The 18,796-nt window shown below is 40.0% G+C and overlaps 1 protein-coding gene and 1 long non-coding RNA gene across 2 annotated transcripts; one reads left to right on the top strand and one right to left on the bottom strand.

The window, feature by feature from the left end:
• The first annotated feature begins 44 nt into the window (after positions 1–44).
• On the top strand, positions 45–4,238 carry LOC124263472 (endoplasmic reticulum resident protein 29-like). Its single transcript, XM_046698122.1, has 4 exons — positions 45–199; positions 1,066–1,204; positions 1,661–1,825; positions 2,434–4,238. Exons 1-4 carry the CDS (start codon positions 83–85, stop codon positions 2,763–2,765), a joined length of 753 nt encoding a protein of 250 aa, XP_046554078.1. The 5' UTR covers positions 45–82; the 3' UTR covers positions 2,766–4,238.
• Positions 4,239–15,436: 11,198 nt separating this feature from the next.
• On the bottom strand, positions 15,437–16,277 carry LOC124263479. Its single transcript, XR_006894853.1, has 2 exons — positions 16,235–16,277; positions 15,437–16,100 (listed from the first exon to the last, which is right to left on the bottom strand). It is a non-coding gene; the product is annotated as an uncharacterized LOC124263479 (long non-coding RNA).
• Between the last annotated feature and the right edge of the window lie 2,519 nt (positions 16,278–18,796).

The raw sequence follows: 18,796 nt of genomic DNA, 5'->3' as shown, positions 1-18,796 counted from the left end.
GGCTGGCGTGGCAAGTGCTCGAGTATTGTCATTATCTATAAAAGCGAAACTCTGATTGGGCCACCTCATCCTCAAGGCAAGCATGGCTGACATGAACGTGTGTGCCGGTGTCTTCCTCATAGTTTTGTCCGTTTTGCACCTTGTGCAAAGCGACATTGTTAAAGGTTCTGTACCGCTTAATTCAGGAGTGTTTGACAAAGTAAGTTGTTAATTTTGTCCAAGTTTCCTTTATGCATTGTTGCAATATTTAATTAGTTTATGGCTCGATGGGCGCAGATTCTGTAATCACTCCCAAAATGCTGTCTGCTGTAGGTCTCTTTATGAAGGGGTGTGTGTATCAGTAGCGTACACACATGTTGACACGTGCATTACACGTGCAGCATCTTCCTTTATCTAGCTGTATTTTCGAAATTATGAACAATCGTAGCTGAACTCGACGTCTGGGCCGGTTTACATGATCTGTTGCCCCATTGTTGGCTGGCTAAATAAACAAAGGACTTGAAAGGGTGGAGGTAAATGTTAGTGCATTGCCTTATTAAACTTCAATATGCTATGGGTGATTTCACAGAATAAACTTTAGAATAACGGCAGAAGTTAGTGCAAATTTGAGGTATGCAATTTAATTCTATCATGCAGTGGTGATAAGCCGAGACTGGAAGCACTTTCGACTATGATTTAATTTCCTGGTCCTGGTGAACAGGCAAGTAATAGCCCAGTTTCTGTCATCCGTGTCTTAAATACCTATCAGATTTGTATATGTTTGATAACTGTAGTTAATTGCTTTTTCAGTAGGTGGTTACATCACAACACATGTTAAGCAGATTTTATTGAATACATATTAATATTGTAATATTTCATTCTTCCCTAATCTTTCTCAATTGTTCCTATGCCAATGTTGTCATAAACATGTTTGATAGGTTTAGAATGTCATGAGCTGCATGAAACATACCAACATGGTTTAGTAGCAGCATGTTCTAACTCCCTAAATTCATTCTGTGCCATTTATTTTACATCTTTGTTGTTTTCAGCTCATTATTTTCTAAACTGACATATTTAATTTCTTAGATTATCAACAAACATCAAGTTGTTGTGGTCAAATTTGATGAAACCTATCCTTACGGTGAAAAGCAAGATGAATTCAAGAAGGTTGCCCAAGCAAGTCTCACCCAGCCTAACCTTCTTATTGCAGAGGTTCAAATAGCAGGTACATGGAACAGATATTGTGCATTGTACTGTAGGAATGATTGCACTGTTGTTGATAAATATTCACCCATGTAGATCCAGAATTATTACATTGTGTAGTTATGTTGGTGTGATGAGCCTAAGGTAATCATTGATTGTAAGAGTGATTGTTTGAGAAGAGTTAGTGTAGATTTATGGTGTAGAATTTTGCTGCATTTTAATAGACCTTGGCTTCCGTGTTTACAAAAAAAGTTTAAAAAAAGAATGCAACTGTTAAATGGTTAAATGGAAGAAACTGAAGTTTCAAACTAGCTTTCGTCAGTGAGGAGTGCAAATGTTTTGTACAACATCTTAAATAAGACACATCAGTAAATGATTGTAAACTGTTATTTTTCAGTGACGAGAATCATGCAGATCCTTAAATTGATTAGCATTTCAGGTATAACTACTATAAGCATTGTCAAATTCTGTTTATCAGATTATGGTGACAAAGATAACGCTGACTTAGGCGAGAGGTTTGGTATAAAGAAGGATGACCACCCTGTCTACAAAATGTTTGTGAAGGGAAAAGATGAGCCAGTCACATTCCTGGGAAAAGATAAAAAAGCTGACGATGTGAAAAAATTCATCATGAAGGAATCTGGTAAGTATGAAACCAGATTTTAGCTGACAAGTGTTCAAGTTTGTTATTTAATGCCACAGTAAGCCTGGACCAGATGACGTGTATAGCTGCACACATCAGCTGTCTGGGTAGGAGGAAGCTCAGGAGCATCATAAATCTGTTATTTCACCTCGTAGACACAGATATGATGCAAGAAATCTGTATATGACATATTGCCAATATTTTGATCCAGGGCAGAGTTCTTTTCTTTAGGTACATGATGGACCTAAGCTCATATGAATAAATTAGGGTTTATACAAGTGACACTTCTCTGTCATTGCTCAAGTGAAATGCAACTGAAAGGAGCTTACTGTTGTGATGGCATCACCTTACACGAATGACTGTTTTGTAACTTCTGCTTGCGGAAGTTTTGTTCATATATCATCCATGGACAGATGAAAAAAATCAATCTTGCTTTCTTCTTGAAACTCCAAGCTAAATATTCACACTTTATTTGTGTTGGGCCTGTTAAATTAGAACTTTGTATGTACAAGGTCATCTAGACACAAGAATTCTGTGTTGATTGAAAACCAAACCAAAGTTTCGGGGTCATTTGTGATCAAAGAGTCGAATGTTTTGTTAAATTTCAGGTTTGTGGCTGGGCCTCCCGGCTTGTCTTGAGCAGTTTGATAAGCTGGTCAAGGAATTCCATGGTGCTAGCGGCGACGCCAAGAAGAAGGTGATTGAGAAGGCCGAGACCTCTGCCAAGGCACTCACAGATGAAAATGAAAAAACCTCAGCCGAAATTTATATCAAAACAATGAGAAAGGTTTTAGAAAAAGGGGAGGCTTTTATTGACTCAGAAATAGAACGGGTTGAAAAATTGAAGGATGGGAAGGTCAGTGACAAAAAGAAGGAACAGTTGGGAAACCGTTTGAATATTCTGACATCATTCCAGCTGAGAATAAGGGATGAGCTTTAAGTTGCTGTTTTGGTCAAATTATGAATCCAGCTTTGAATCAGATGCATATGTTTTACTTTATCATTCGTTCTTAAGCATTTTAACAAACATACCCTTTCCTTACAACCTTGATTTCAAATGTTTTCTTGAGAAGATAATTAACATTAGTCTTACAACTGCTGAGACGTTACCACATGTAAAACACGAGAGCCTTGTCACCTCTTACACTGGAAATGCCATGAAGAAAGCAAGTTAACTTTGAATCTGAGTGCACTATCTTTGACAAATGATTACACACTGTAGGTACAGGAAAGTTGAGGTGGTTGTGAAATGACCTATTTGTATATTTTTAACACTGAATGTGGGAGAATTTTTATGACATTGCGATTTTGCTGAATTGTGCTTTTCACAGCAGCTTGTCTTTTTGTCCTGTTTTTGAAAAATGAATTTTTGCAAATTGTAGAATCCTGGAGATCGCAACTGTAATACCAATATAGAATTGGAACATAAGCATGTCCTGACATTTACACCACATATTCCGGGCTCTGTTTTACACAGTTACAAGTATGTAGCAACTTATTGTACACATTTTGCTGAGCTAACCAAAGAACATTATCACCATATTTTTAGATTGTTTTGTCTTGCACTGAATTGCAATAAGGACATTTTGCAAGTAGTTGTTACAGGATAGTGTTATTGTAGCAGGGCGTGGAGTCATCCCACAGATGACATCCTTACCTTGTCGGCTTGCTGACGGGTTAACCTCTTTAGTCACGTGGACAAGGCTTCTGACTTCGGATCAGAATGTCCGTGGTTCGAATCCCAGGACGGGCTTCGGAAATTTTATCCGCTACATTATTTGCATCAGATTTGCACCAATTTTTCACATTTTCCTGGATTTAGATACCTGGATATGACATGTGGTTGTTTGAATTTGTTCTTATGCAGCACAGAAAGTGGTGTTTTTTTACAGTTCAGGTTATTACAAATACTTCATCTTTGATATTGTCTATTGGTTTAAAATATTTAATATTTTGTGACAAAGACATTTTATAGTCAAACTTTCCATTTGCTCAATATTGTGCATTTATTTCATTTTCTAGTGGTTATGTTTCAGTACTGTTATTGTCATCATAATATAATTATTCATGTGGTAATGTAGTTTTAAATTTAGGATGTACAATCCGTTACAGGACATTCTCTTAAATTAGGCTCGTCTAGAACTAGACAGTGTTTTAGATATAATTGTGTAACTGACAGGATCCAGTTGATCATTCCTTGATAAGGTACCTGCATCTGTGCCAAATACCTTGCATTTTAACACTGAAGAAGTGCTCTTTCCATAGACATGTGTGGTCAGTGGTGTTTGTTGGGTTCATACAAATTGAAGTATTGGAGGGTTTTAAATTTGTTATAATACAAAGATTTTGTAAATCCATTTATTTGTAGGTTTGCATTTTTCACCGATTCTTGAGATGGAATTTTTGCGCAAAAGTATGTTAGCTGCCGATTTTTTCAGTATGTTAATTTATTAGCATGCAATATTTGTTAAATATAGCCTATAAGATTGCAGACTTTATGACAGTACTTGATTTTAGTGGCTACTGGGTATCTTGATCAAAATCAATTTATCCAACGTTGTCTCACCATCTGTCAAGCTGAATCAAATCTCTCGGTGTGTAGAGGGTTTTTCTGTTATCACTGTTTACTGCCCATCAGGGAGTATGTTAAACTAATATTATTGAGTGAACTTTACACATTGTTTTAGTTCGAGGGCATGAGTGATTGTTGTAAGATCGATCAATGAATGTTGTGTGTGGGATATGTCAAGTAATAAAAGAAATCTTTAAAAAAATATTGTATTTTGTTTTGAAGTTTTTCTGGTTACTGACCAATGGGTTTTGTCTAACGGTGTTGCAGGAATATTGCTGAAAGCGGCGTAAAACCACACTTACTGACCACACTAAATGTTTTCTTATCAACACCTGTCAGTGAGATAAAGAAATGGGTGCCGTCCATTCATCTTCATACATATATTGGAGAACATGTAATATTTTGTGATCCAACTTTGCAAATCTTGCTGGTTGTTTAACACCATGCTCGGCAATATTCCAGCAATATGACGACAGTCTGTACATAATCAAGTCTGGACCAGACAGTCCAGAGACTGATGTCAGAGATCTTTGCAACTGGGAAACAAAGACAGGCATCAACCATCCAAGATCTGTTTAAAGTTGGTGATAGACAACAGGCCGATTCTTAAACATGACACTTATTAACTATCAACAAAGTAATTGACTTTTATTACCATTTTTATTCCTCCATAATCACATGTTATATCAACCCTATCACACATTAATACCAGTACCCATCACAGCATTTGCTATTTACAAATATTCCAAAGGCTACAGATGAACTGTACACAAGTACTTAAAGGAGAATACGAACGAAAACAAAACTTTTGATGTATTGTAAAGGGTATTCTAAAAGTCACATTCCGTCATTAAAATTAAACAAATATTTTGTAAAATAGCAATAAAAACACAAAAACGTACTCGTATTTCCGCCTATTACGGAAACACCCAACAGTAAATGAGCAGAGGGGGTATCAAGTGACATGACGTCATAAGTGCCTGTTGCGGATGGCTTCCTCTTTGATTTTACCTCACAACTTAACAGTGTCCGTGGATTCTGAAGCAGTAAAAGATGTTCCTGATGTAATTTCTGAAATGGATGTTAGACCGTATCAATACGATCCGATTTTACATCTTGCAAGACAATCTTCCACTGAAGATGAAGAAGAAGAATCAAGCGAAACGGAGGCACTGCTTGAGGTCAAAATAATTTTTTAAAACCATATCATTTAACAAAATTACTATTTGTCAGCAAAATGTCATACAGTTCCAGCCAGCAAACTCACCCCTATAAATATATGATCAGTCATTAAGAATTTTTTTTGTAAATGTTCAGTGTGTGTCAAATTGGTGACTGTAGGGTGTCTGGGATTTACAAACAAAATTATGCTTCAGACGAGGGAAAATGAAAATTATCTGCTTCAAAAATTACACTGGAATTTTGTTGAAATAAATAAGGATCTTAGTTCTCATTAATAACGAATCAAGTCTCGATATAAGATCCCAGCCTGGTCGTGCAGAGATAATATTCGCGACGCAGATAAGTTATTCTCCAAAAACTGGTGAATTATAAAATACTAGTCAGGACAACGTATGTTTCCCCAGTGTTTGGTTATGGAAATAGTTATGGTACTCGACCATAGCCTTAGAATGACATCTTGTCAGCCAATGAGAATACAGAACAACTTTCACGGCACACACTACTGACAAATAGCGAGTCTGATGCTGACGTGCGTAATTGGACAAAATGGAAAACAATGAAAGCAACAAGTACTTCATGATTTGCCGTTGTATTCGGCAATGTTTCGAGTTGACTGCATCATTTAGAGCTCCAGAACGAAAAGAATATATAGTGAAACATTTTCAAGCTAATGTGAAATCTCTTACTGATTTTGATAATATATATATCTCATGTGTACCAGTCGAACTGCCCCAGCTACAAAATGCCCTCAGCAAATTTGGTCATTCATTCAAATTTGTTCAAATTTATTTATAATGATTGAATATATGCCGTAAATGCATAGTTTTTGTCAACTTATTATGATATTATGTTCTTCATATAAAAGTTAATAGGAAGTAATATTTCTGATAAATGTTTCATTTGTAAACTCATAACTATGTATATACTTGTATATGAAGAGCATAATATCAAAGTTGACAAAACTATGCATTTATGGCCTATATTTATTCATTTTAAATAAATTGGGGCATTTAAACTACCCCACTGGGGCAATTTGACCAAATTTGCTGGGTCATTTTGTAGCGGGGGCAATTCGACTGGCAATCGGACTTGATTTAATTTATGTTAAAAATACCACTGACAGTAAGTTGTTACAGGGAATGATGGAGTATAAATGAATCTCGTGGGTTCGTTTTCCTTCTTCAGCCAAGCTTGGGGATTTCCATACTCAATGCGTGCATGTCTCTTTCATATGCGTCAGCTCGGAATGATGGGCGCATTTCTCCTGCCGAAATCTGTCATTTCACTTGGAAAACTGAAGAAATGGTGGTTCTTTCCCATGTTCGATGATGCCATGCATCCCCAGGCAACGCAATACACCATAATACCATTTAAAAAAACGACAGAAACAACACGATTTGTACTACTGTATCGCTTGGTCTTTGGCAATATGGCGGACTCCAGGCACATTTGACGTCAACGGAAAGGTCACGTGGGTTCCAGCGAAATATGCATAATGGCCGAAGCTGAGATTTACAAAAACTGTTTTCGCGCTTAAAACATAATTATACATAATTTTTAATTGAAAATTTGGGAATGTTTCTGATGACTTTATCTTTCACCCAGCAAATTATTGCAATTCACTCGTATTCTACTTTAAGCAATCCCTGTGGTATATAACACATTATCTAGCCACCACTAACCCAAGCATTGCATACACTTTCATTCAGTAGTAGGTAAAACTTGACCTATATGTCCCAGGTCAAGGTCGCCTGGAGCTGGGACAATACATATTGCACTGATAAGAGAGAGATTTTTTATATATATATCAAGACTAAGGCCATGACTCTACATTTCTCACAAGTATTTAACAGTAACACACACCACAAAACTAAAGATGTGCTCTAATAAAAACTTGAAAGCAACCAATAAATATTGAGTAAATATTGGTAATTTATTTTTGAGAACACTTGCACGTCTCATTAACATAGAAATGTGATTTTGTGCTCAAGTCCATCTTAAAACACACTGAAAGATATCTGAACCCAAACATTGCCGATACACAACACAACCTTTTCTGGTGGTCATATTGCAAAACATAACAAAACACTAAATAAGCATTTTCAAAGTACAGTATATATACCTATATATCAGATCATCAGCCATGATGTTACATACCCTACCTTCTATCAACACATGACTTTATAAATCCATGTAAAATTTGTATTTGTAGCCCAATCTTATGAGATGCACTCTTCCATAGTTGAATCCTAACATCCACAAATGTCTATGTCGACCAGATGGAAAATCACAAACATTAATTCACCAGTACATTTTCTACAACAAACAAATAAACCTCGAATAATGCTTCTCTGAACTAACCCCAACCAAAGGCAACCTTCTTAGGCAAAGCACTGCAACTGCAGTCCGTCAAGTCATCGAGAGTTATCTCCCTTCTGCCACTACAGGCAAGTGATGTGGTCTCTCGGCCTGGTCTAATCTTAGAGCGAGGACAACCACCACACATTAACAAGGACACCTGGTGTCGTCACTGCTTGTCAGTGATCCCCTCGTACAATTTCCAACCCCGTCTTTCACACTCTCTGGAATCCCTTTTGTGGTATAAACGACACCTGTTATTCTTTGGTGCTGATGCTTTTGAAATATTTACAAGTCATACTGCCAAGACCGCACTGTTGATTAATTGGTCCAATGTTTTTATTGGTACTGACTTATTCCAGTAGAAATCTTTGACCTATATGTACCTCCTTGATGTCTCCCATCAGAAATATTCCTACAATGATCTGGTTCTGTAAACAAACTATCTGTACTATTATTTATTGTATCATAATGTATAATAATCAGGGATGAGAATGAATTTTTGAGAAACACTCTGAAAACAAACCGGGGGCCAAATCGAGGCCAATTATACGGATTTAGACGATTCACAAAAATTACCCTTGGCCTTATGAAATTTCTGGAATTCCGCGGATCCGAGGAAAATTCTCATCCCTGAATAATGGGGCACCCATCAAACTGATACCGATGGACCTCGCAATAACAACTGTTGCATACTGTAAACCAAAATGTAATAAATCTTGACACACATGCAGATTGAATCATTCTTATAAAACTATATATAGCCACTATTCCCAGATGAACAATGTAAAACTTGGGATGGGACTAATGAGGTAGAAATAGAAAGAGTGAATGTTGTTATTAATAAGTTTATAATAAATAGCTGCCAAGTTGAAACAAATGCACAAAACACTATTGGTCATCACATAAGATCTTCAAAAACTGAAACCAAGAAAATACTAATCATTGCCTATCTAGGAACAAATGTTTCATGCACCCAATCCTTATTGACACTGTTGATGCTACCTAATGGTAATGTAGTCAGCACACCTAACGAAGTGTATATATGGTTCTCATGTTCAAATAGTCCATACAAATATTCTCCATCCAGTCAAACAAAAAGAAGGAAAGTGAGTCTCAATTAACAAAAAGACATGTTCTCCGTAACACAATTTGTTTTGGACATTGATTGATCTAAAAAGGTATGAACCACAAATGACTGTAGCTCACTGAATATCTTTTAATATAACAGATGCAAAATTTCATAAAACGACAAGCAAACATACAGAATCAGGAATATACACACGAAAACAAAAAAACCCATCTGAGTTGGGGACAATGTGGACATAGGTTGAAGTTGTAGAAAATACCAGCCTCATAAACGATAAATATTGAAGTGGTTGAAGAGATCAGAATCAAATAACAATTAACTAGTGGCATGAAACACGAGAAACGAAAGTCAAATCAGCACTTGGACAGTATTTTTCAAGAGACACAATTGCATGGATCTTACATGCAAACTTCCAGCATGATAAGGATTCATGCATTCTAGCACTATCGTAATCAGAACGAGATAAACAAAGGTACAGGAAGGTCAAGGACACATCTAACTGTCAGTCAGCACACCACACACTACGAAAATTGTCTATTTTGACGGAGAGAAAACTGTACAATGGTTAGAAAATGCTATAAGCATATTAGACAATTACCTTGTTCCATGAACATATCCTTCAATGTCCACACACAGTAACAATATCACACATTTTATCAATGTCACGTCTTTGTAACAAGCTACTATTATAAATATCTAAAGCATTTCATGATATAATATGTGTTGGTCTCTCAACTGATTGTTTTAACTGTTTGTCATCGGTGAGATTTCTCTTTAGTCACTAATTAACACAAAGTCATCAACTGAGCATCTAGTGAATGACGACAAATACATGTGTAGGGTTTATATGGGTAAACAAATGATGCCAAACCTAAAGTGTTGCAAATAGTAGTTTCAAGGATAAAAATTAGTAGTTTGACCACAAAATTAGTAGTCAACTAAATACTTAAAATCATGATGGATTCTGTGAAAGATAATTTGACACTAATCAAGAGTGAAGCTTTAATTTCACAAACCTCCAACAGCAGATTTCCATATTATCAGCATTACATTTCTTCTTGTCGTCTGTTGTAAAAATGTATTTAATCAGTGAAAACATGTTTTGTTGATAAAATAAATCTTTCTTCAAATTTTGTAGAATTGCTAGTGCAATCATATTGGCGTAGTTTGAGGCTAAGTAGTATACACAATGGGGATACGTGAATGTACTGGGAAAGTGCATTGACCAAGCTAACCGAACTGTTATTGATTCACTTTTCTTTGGGGAATAACAATTTCTCTAAATTGACATAAATGAGGGTGAAAGGTTCAAACTGGTGTTTCTACACAAATTGAGTGGATGGACATTTGGGATACAGATGGTCAGTTTGGTCAGTTTGTCAATAAAGGGGCAAGCATAGGATCTGAAATGATTTGATAAAGTATATTCTGGCGCCTACCAGTCTGAGATATTAGTTAGATATCTCATGGTTTGGTTGATGTATGGCTTAAGGATAACTAGCAATGTCATTCTATCACTGGAAGATGGTACCAAATAAAGTCTCCGAAAGGGACTAATGAAAGTAACTAATTATCAAGATTGGATATGAGTCATTTTTGTAGGAGGTAGGACATCATTTCGTGGGGAGGAGCCTAAAATTGTCAAAGAACACTTTTCCCACATTTCGTGGGGAACCAAAGCGACTCTGGGCCCCACCGTTGACTTGAGAGGTTCTCTCTGTATATTGAGAGAATGGCTCAGATGAACTAGTAATTTTAGGAGTTGTATAAGAAACCAACAAGTTCTTCCAGCAGATTTGTGAATCTGTGTTGCATGTAAACCAGGAAAGCTAGGAAATATTTGAGGACCTTTGTGAAAGAATTCATTCCAAAATAAATGGACTTGAACACCATACCGGACTTATCTCTCACTATTCATCTTAGCTACATCATCCCCAGAACCAGAGTGGTAAGACAGATTGCCCAGGGAATAAGGGTATAACACCCCCACTCTCGGGTAACAAATGGTACTACTGAGGTGCATGCAAAATTTGATGAAAATCGGTCGAATAGTTTCTGAAATATTGACTTTTAAGTGAGCATGGGTTGGTCGGGAAAAAAGCTCGGGTCGCCTCGGGGGTGGTTGCTCCTCCAAGCACTGTGGGTGGGCGATCGTCGAAGTAGCGTAGTCGGTGTCTCTCTCTCGGCTTGGTGTACAGGGGGCTGGCTGGCTGGCTACATTAAGCAGAAAATAGGTATGCAAGACTGATAAAATATCATGACAAGAAACTATCATCACACGGTGGGTGATGTGTAAGGGACTGTGTTGTGAGGTATCCAGGTAATTACCGAGCGTCACATAGGTGAAACCCAGGTCTTTGGCGACATCGTTCAGGTTGATGTCCCACAACGTGTCACTCTTGTCCTTGATGATCGTCCGGTGTCGCAACACGCGGTCGTACAGGATGGACAGCTTTCCCGAGTACTGGGTGCGAATCTGCTGGGCCAGTTCCGTGCTTGTGACCATGTCGAACTCCAGCGAGATGTTGTCGATGACGTAGCTGCCCTCGGTGCCGTCCGGCGTGAAGATGACTTTGCCGTAGTCGTTGAACGTGAGTTTGTATTCCAGCCTGTCGCCCAGCACGGCCTGGTAAAACGGCATGTGCCCCTCGAGCAGCTTGAAGTCGAGCGGTATGCAAAACCGATTCCCGTACGCCTCGTCGACAGCTTTGTCTCCTGCCGTCATATTGCCGAGCTGGTCTTGCGTGAAACCGTACCCCACACAGATTTCGTTTGATACGTTGTTATTCCGACAAAGTCCTTGATTCGCCATGTCATCGTGCTCGTTCGAGGTTCTCCAGAGGTCCGCGTAACAGTAAAACATGTCGCTGTCGTCGATGCTCAGCACCTCGTTCCCGCTGATTTTGATGGTGGTTTTCTTGACGCAACGGCACAACCCAGGTTGTTCCCGATCGTGCGTTTGTCGTTCGTGGACTCCAACGTGATCTGAAAAGCCAGTCGAGTTGTGCCTGGGGCGATGACGTCGTTCGCGCCCAGGTTGGAAAATCGAACCAGCATCATTTGGTTTTGATCGATCGTGCTCTGATTGTTGGTGATCGTCACCGACTGACACACGGCTTTGACACCCAGGGGTTCTCTTGATCTTCGGAAAGGATCTAGCTATCGTCCGTATTGCAACATTGTTTATATTGAAACTATGTATATAAGTTTAATATAAAAAAAAATGGCTGACGATATTCCCATGGACGATTTCGACATACACCAGCTGAACGACAATGATGCAGCAGCCATGGACACCTCGTTCATGGGCGACACCGTGGGCAACAAGCTTCTAAACCAGACCGTGGACGATTATTACGATGCTGTAAAAAGGGTGATAAAAATTACGTCGAACCGTTGGGTCGCGACCATCCGAAGTTCAAAATCGACAACGAAGCGATGCTGCGATTGAAAGCTCATCCGGAGGTCGATCTCATGAACAAACACACAAACATTCCGCCGAAGGTCGTCTGAGATCTGCAAAATGTAAGATCCGAACTCGGTGGTGTCGGCGCTGCCGATCCTAGAGAAATGCCCCAGCGTGCCAAAGAAGCGCCGGATGAAAATATTGGTCACGTACTCGAACGAACCCTTGCCAGGTTTCGAATTTCCTCTTTGGGAACTTCGGGGTCTAGACGAAGCCTTGAAAATCGTGCGCGGAGAACTTGTGAACAACGTAAACTGAACAAAATCGACGAGCACATCGCTCGCGAGAAAAAAAACCTCAGGATCGTGGACGACGATGAAGCTTCGAAAAACATCGAGAAAATATTGCGCCACCTGGAAGACGAGAGACGGGCCAGATTTGAAGCCGCTTCCTCCAACCTGGAAGCCCTCCGATCGCAAATCAGTTGTGTGCATGAAACCATCGACCGAGTCTTAAAGGAGGACACCACGTTGGCCGACAGGAACCGAATTCTGTTCCGGGAACAAGGAATAACCATCACCAGCGTTCTCACGGCTTTGGGTTTCATCATATCAACCCTGGTCGTATTGCTGACGGGCGGTGGTGGTACACCAAGCCCAACACCAACAAGCCCATCAACATCAGGCAACGACGTCAGAGACTGGATAAAAAAACATTTGAAATCTCTCAGCGAAGCCCTGGCTAAAGTGGCCGGCAAAGCCGCCGAAGCGCAGCCTGGCATCTTGGGCAACATCATTTCCTGGTTGTTAGGCTTCTTGTCGAAAACGGTAATGTGGGTCGGTAAAACCTGTGGGCTTTCGGTCGTCCGCCATGGCGGGTCTGGGTAACGTCGCAGCAAGGCGGAATTCTTAACCAAATGAGGCACAGTCAAACCGCGATCGCCCCGTTCTGTGATCGACGTGCTGCTGATTGTTTGCCTGCACGTGCCGGGGCAGCTGCTGCTGTTGTTGGCTTGGTGGTGCTACTTCTTCCGGTGTTGGTGCCACTTCTTCTGGTGTCGGTGCCATGATGCCCGTTTTGTACTGTGGCAGCGACTTGACTCGCGTTATTGACGTGCTGGTTCAAACCCAACTTTTGATCAGCGGTTGCGATGACGATTTCATGGTTGTAGCCCACCAATCTGTTCACCCTCAGTCGCATGTCGCTCGGAGTCATGTACAGTCTCACGCCGGGTGAATTCTAGCGCGTTTTGATAGCATTCGATGGCACTCGGTGGATCGACAGGTCTAGCAATGGCATCCTCGACGTTAGCCACGAACTGTTTCTGCGCGTCGTAAGCTGTCCCTTCACGACTCACGATGCCAGAACGCGTTTGCGTCTGAGCGCTCAGCACGGCCTACATGTACATTCGAATCGAATCGTTCAATCTGACGACTCCGACACGAGTAAACCCTTTCAAAGTGTCCAGCATGAACATTTTCCAATCGTCAGCGGGTCCCTGCTCAAACCTCCAAATGCGTGTAATCCTTTGCTGTCGTCGAAAGCCATGTAATCGTCGTTCCACTCGTTCGTCGTGACGTAATGATACGACTTGTAACCCCAATCTTTCACCAGCTGTTTGCTGGCTTCCACGAGAGACATGTTGTGAACGATGGGAATGCCCAAATTGTGGTTCGGACCCGGCAATCGACCGTCTTCGGATCTAGTTTGACTTCACCGCAAATGCGTTCATACGCACATCGATCGTATGGATTGTTTACGGCATTCCATGCCTTGTCCTGCGGAATCGGGTGCTTTCAGGATACGTCTGATCTGGTAGTACACGTGAAACGAGAATACAGACCGACTCAGCGCATCACGACGAGTGTCGTTCAACGTCACGCCGCACCCGGTCGTTGCGCACCACACGGCGAAATTGAATTGATTCTGCCAGAACTGTATCGGGTTGTGGAACCAGGTGTGTACCGTTTTCACATTCGTGACCGAAAACCGTTGATGAACCAGAACCATAAGTTGTAAACCATACTTTGCATCGACCACAATAATCGGTTGCGTGAGATAGGTAGCACTTATATTATCACTTTTAGAATAAAACACTCCCGGTTTGTACATATTGAATTGTTATATTTTAGTATACATATCTACTTTTCAATATGTACGTGACGCTTCCGGGAATAACGAGCGGCGAGTCCATTCAGCTGCTGCACTCGCGATCAATAACACGTCAGCTCCTGTGCTCTTCGCTCTACCATCCGCGATGGAGAAATCTTCAGAAACAACAGGCTGGAGCTGAACTGCACCAAATGAGCGACTTCGACTACAGCATGTGCTCGCCAATGAAATCTTCAAAACCAACAAAATGGAAAAATGGATGGTCTGAGACAACAACCGGCCCTGAGCTCAGCCTTCGGCTTTTCAGCCGAATCGACATACCACCGGAAACCTTCGTGGATCGCAACGCGAAATTACCCGATCTCGTTCAGTATCGCGAACTGTGCATTCATCTCTATCAGCTGAGCACGACTGACAATGTTCAAGGCAAACGACCTTCCACACAACTGAGTGCCGTGCCGGTGAAAGTGGAAAAGTACAACAATGGCAGAACCGAATCGTTTTCGTCGCGGCAGTACAAGAAATCAATCCGAGGCAACATCACAGAATTGAATATATCAGTTTTAGATGTTAAACACGATCCTGTAAGTATAGGATATCTCAGCGCGACGCTTCACATACGACAATGATGGAGTCTCAAGTTCCAGGAACACGCGTTAGAAAATGTGCGAGCATATCGAACCTAGGGACTTGCGCAGATTAGAAAACCTGGAGTGCAAACTGAGCAACTGAAAACAGCAAACCGATCTACTGACGCTGGTGGTGGTAAGGGGATACACCTCTCGCCCGATAATATATAACAAGTAGCGACAATACGCTTTGGATTGTTAGCATGTCGCCAGACCCACCCCATGCTCACTAAAAGTGATTATTTCCTAAACTATTTTTTTCGTGAAATTTTGTAAGCATCTTTGCAGATGGTTACGCTAAAGCAAAATGGCACTGGGAACACTCTCAGTGACTTCATTAGATTAATTAAGACTTAATTACGACAAAAAGTTGGACATTTGCCTTTTCCCGACCGACCCCATAATCACTTAAAAAGTCAATATTTCAGAAACTATTCGACCGATTTTCATCAAATTTTGCATGCACCTCAGTAGTAGTATACACAATGGGGCTAGGGGATTATGGATTCCTCAAGGGCTCAGGGGGGGACCTGGTCCCGTAGCCCCATTGTGTATACTACTGGCTAAAATTTGTAGTGACTATGATAAAATCGTAGAGGTTGGCATCCCTGAACACGGATAACAAGAAGGGAGTAGTTATCATTACAATTTTCCTGAAAACGGAGGAGTCATCTCTGTACGGAGTACACTTCATGACCTTCACTGTTAAGCTTTTAGTATCACTCAACAGTCATCAAATCAAGGTCTAGCTTAAAGAACCACAACTAAACAAACAAAATACAAATCACCAACAATTAAATCATTGCATACACTATAACACACTTAAAATGAGTGATAAAAACAACATATATGTAGGCACTTTCAACATGGAACTATGCAGGCTTAATTAGATCAGATACCCTAGATAATAGTTCTCCACCGTCCTACTGATAATAGTCTGAAGATACCCTAGATAATGGTTCCACACGTCCTACTGACAGGCTTCATTAGATCAGATACCCTAGATAATAGTTCTAATAGGCTTAATTTCAGATACCCCACGATCCTACTGACGTCCTACCTGACAGGCTTCATTAGATCAGATACCCTAGATAATAGTTCTCCACCGTCCTACTGACAGGCTTCATTAGATCAGATAAGTTCTCCTACGATAATAGTTCTCCACACGTCCTACTGACAGGCTTCATTAGATCAGATACCCTAGATAATAGTTCTCCACACGTCCTACTGACAGGCTTCATTAGATCAGATACCCTAGATAATAGTTCTCCACACGTCCTACTGACAGGCTTCATTAGATCAGATACCCTAGATAATAGTTCTCCACACGTCCTACTGACAGGCTTCATTAGATCAGATACCCTAGATAATAGTTCTCCACACGTCCTACTGACAGGCTTCATTAGATCAGATACCCTAGATAATAGTTCTCCACCTACGTCCACGTTACTGACAGCTTCATTAGATTCAGATAAACTGACAGATACTACCATTACATAGATAGATAATATAATACCTAGTTCTCCACATACATCAGATACCCCACCGTCCTGCTGACAGGCTTAATTAAGATCAGATACCTGATTGTTTATTTGTTGTTTATTTGTTGCTGCACTCAGCAATATTGGATTGTTTATTTGTTGTTAAATGCTGCACTCAGCAATATTGGATTGTTTATTTGTTGTTTAATGCTGCACTCAGCAATATTGGATTGTTTATTTGTTGTTTAATGCTGCACTCAGCAATATTGGATTGTTTATTTGTTGTTTAATGCTGCACTCAGCAATATTCCAGCTTTATGGCGGTGGTCTGTAAATAATAAAGTCTGGACTTGACAATCCAGTGATTCAGATCACAAGCATCGGTCAACACAATTGGGATACAATGGCATGTGTCAAACATTAGATGCCTCTTACGACAAGCATGACCAATTCTAATCTGAATCTTGAATAATGAATTAATGTTTTACAATTGTTCTGGTGTGACCATTGCAACCATTGTTGAAACTGGCAAACAAGTGAGATCACGTGTCAAGCAATCTCAGGACATTCCCTAAATCTAACTGTAGTCATCTTTAGGGCTGTAACGAATACACTATGTGGCGAATATGATACTTATCACGAATATTGGGTAACGAATACAAATAATTATTCATGAATACAATATTGAAGTTAAGGGATTGATGCACAATATTGAATGCCCATGTTGACAGTGTTAATTTGTCACAGCAATAACCAGTGATCTCATGACACTCAAATTTGGTATATAATAGTAATAGCTGACAGTAACATGTGCGGCCTTGGAAAACTAACATGACTTGCGGTACTACAAGGCTAGTACATATTTCATTCTTGCATATCTCATTTTGAAAAAGGACATAAGGGTTCAAGTAAAACGGACATCTTTAAAAAAATTGTTAATATTCATGAATATTCGGTTCTGGTGGCCACGAATAACAAATTGAATTCATGAAGGGCTACGGTTCGATTCACTGAATATGCGAGTGAATCGTAACAGCCTTAGTCATGTCTGGGTTCCTTCCCCTTAACAAGACACCTCAACAACAGCATAATAATACAATAGACAGTATAAACATCATCACCAAAGTCCCTCATCAACCACTGTTACACTATCCCCAGAATATATGTGGTATATAAGACAAAACAAAGTACACTTTGATCATGATGGATGCCCTGTACCACAAAGCATCCTTGCACTAGTGACCCATCACTTTGTGAATGGGACTCTGCTTCTTCAGAAAGTTCCCTAGTGGTGCTTTCACCAAGCTCATGTCTCTTGTAGAGAACATAGTTGAGTTGATTATAGATTATTGAAGTATCTCTCTGAATATCCGACACTTCACACAACTGAAACAATAAGGAACATGTGAATTGTTCCGATATCCCTGTCACTGACTAATTTAGATGCACATCATGCTGGAAGTTCCACAGATTTTCTGCAGATGCTCATCAAAACTGACCAGTCAATATTCCACTAAAACTCATAAAATCAGCTGCAGTCAAATGTGTGGATTCTTTCCAGTGAACAGATTCTTCAACCCTACATCTTCGCGAAACAAGCTTGTCCTCTCGCATACCTCAGTAAATCAAAGTCTAGATTCCACACTTGCCATTTTAATCCAATATGAGTGCACCATCACACATACTGATAGTTCAATAAGTTGAAAATTTTACTATAAATTGTATATTTATATACTTATCCTGTACCCACCCGACCTGCCCCACATCACAGATTACTGGAAGCTCCAAGACCAGAATGACAGGCACAAACCGTCACGTGATAATTTGAGCTCACGCTTATTGAGATGATTGACAGGTACTGCTCTTGGAGTGGGGGCAGAGGTCGGGGGCCAGATAACTTTTGATTCAACTTAGCCTACAGCACGTTTCCACACATGGTCGTAGAAGAAGAAGAGAGGTTCATACCGTGAGATAGGATAAGTTTAAAAATAGAATGTTTTATAAATTCAACAATGTTCTGAAAACGTGGCTGCTAATATCACCCAAGCAACGCCTGTTGAAGTTTCCAATCAATTTGCCCAAATAGTTCTATATATTTGACATCAAAGTTTCTAAACTTTTTCCAGTGAAAAACACACAAT

Source organism: Haliotis rubra, unplaced genomic scaffold, assembly GCF_003918875.1.
Source record: "Haliotis rubra isolate DU_JTF1 unplaced genomic scaffold, ASM391887v1 Scf885, whole genome shotgun sequence".
NCBI classification, from domain to species: Eukaryota; Metazoa; Mollusca; class Gastropoda; order Lepetellida; family Haliotidae; genus Haliotis; species Haliotis rubra.
Note: the sequence above shows the minus strand (reverse complement) of the source record. Positions and strands in the feature narration are given on the sequence as shown.

Bases quoted from the DNA above. Each gene is read 5' to 3' on its own strand.
- LOC124263472 (XM_046698122.1), top strand. From the start codon at position 83: ATGGCTGACATGAACGTGTGTGCCGGTGTCTTCCTCATAGTTTTGTCC. The intron at 200-1,065 runs GTAAGTTGTTAA...TTAATTTCTTAG, and splicing joins ATTCAGGAGTGTTTGACAAA to ATTATCAACAAACATCAAGT. The intron at 1,826-2,433 runs GTAAGTATGAAA...GTTAAATTTCAG, and splicing joins ATTCATCATGAAGGAATCTG to GTTTGTGGCTGGGCCTCCCG.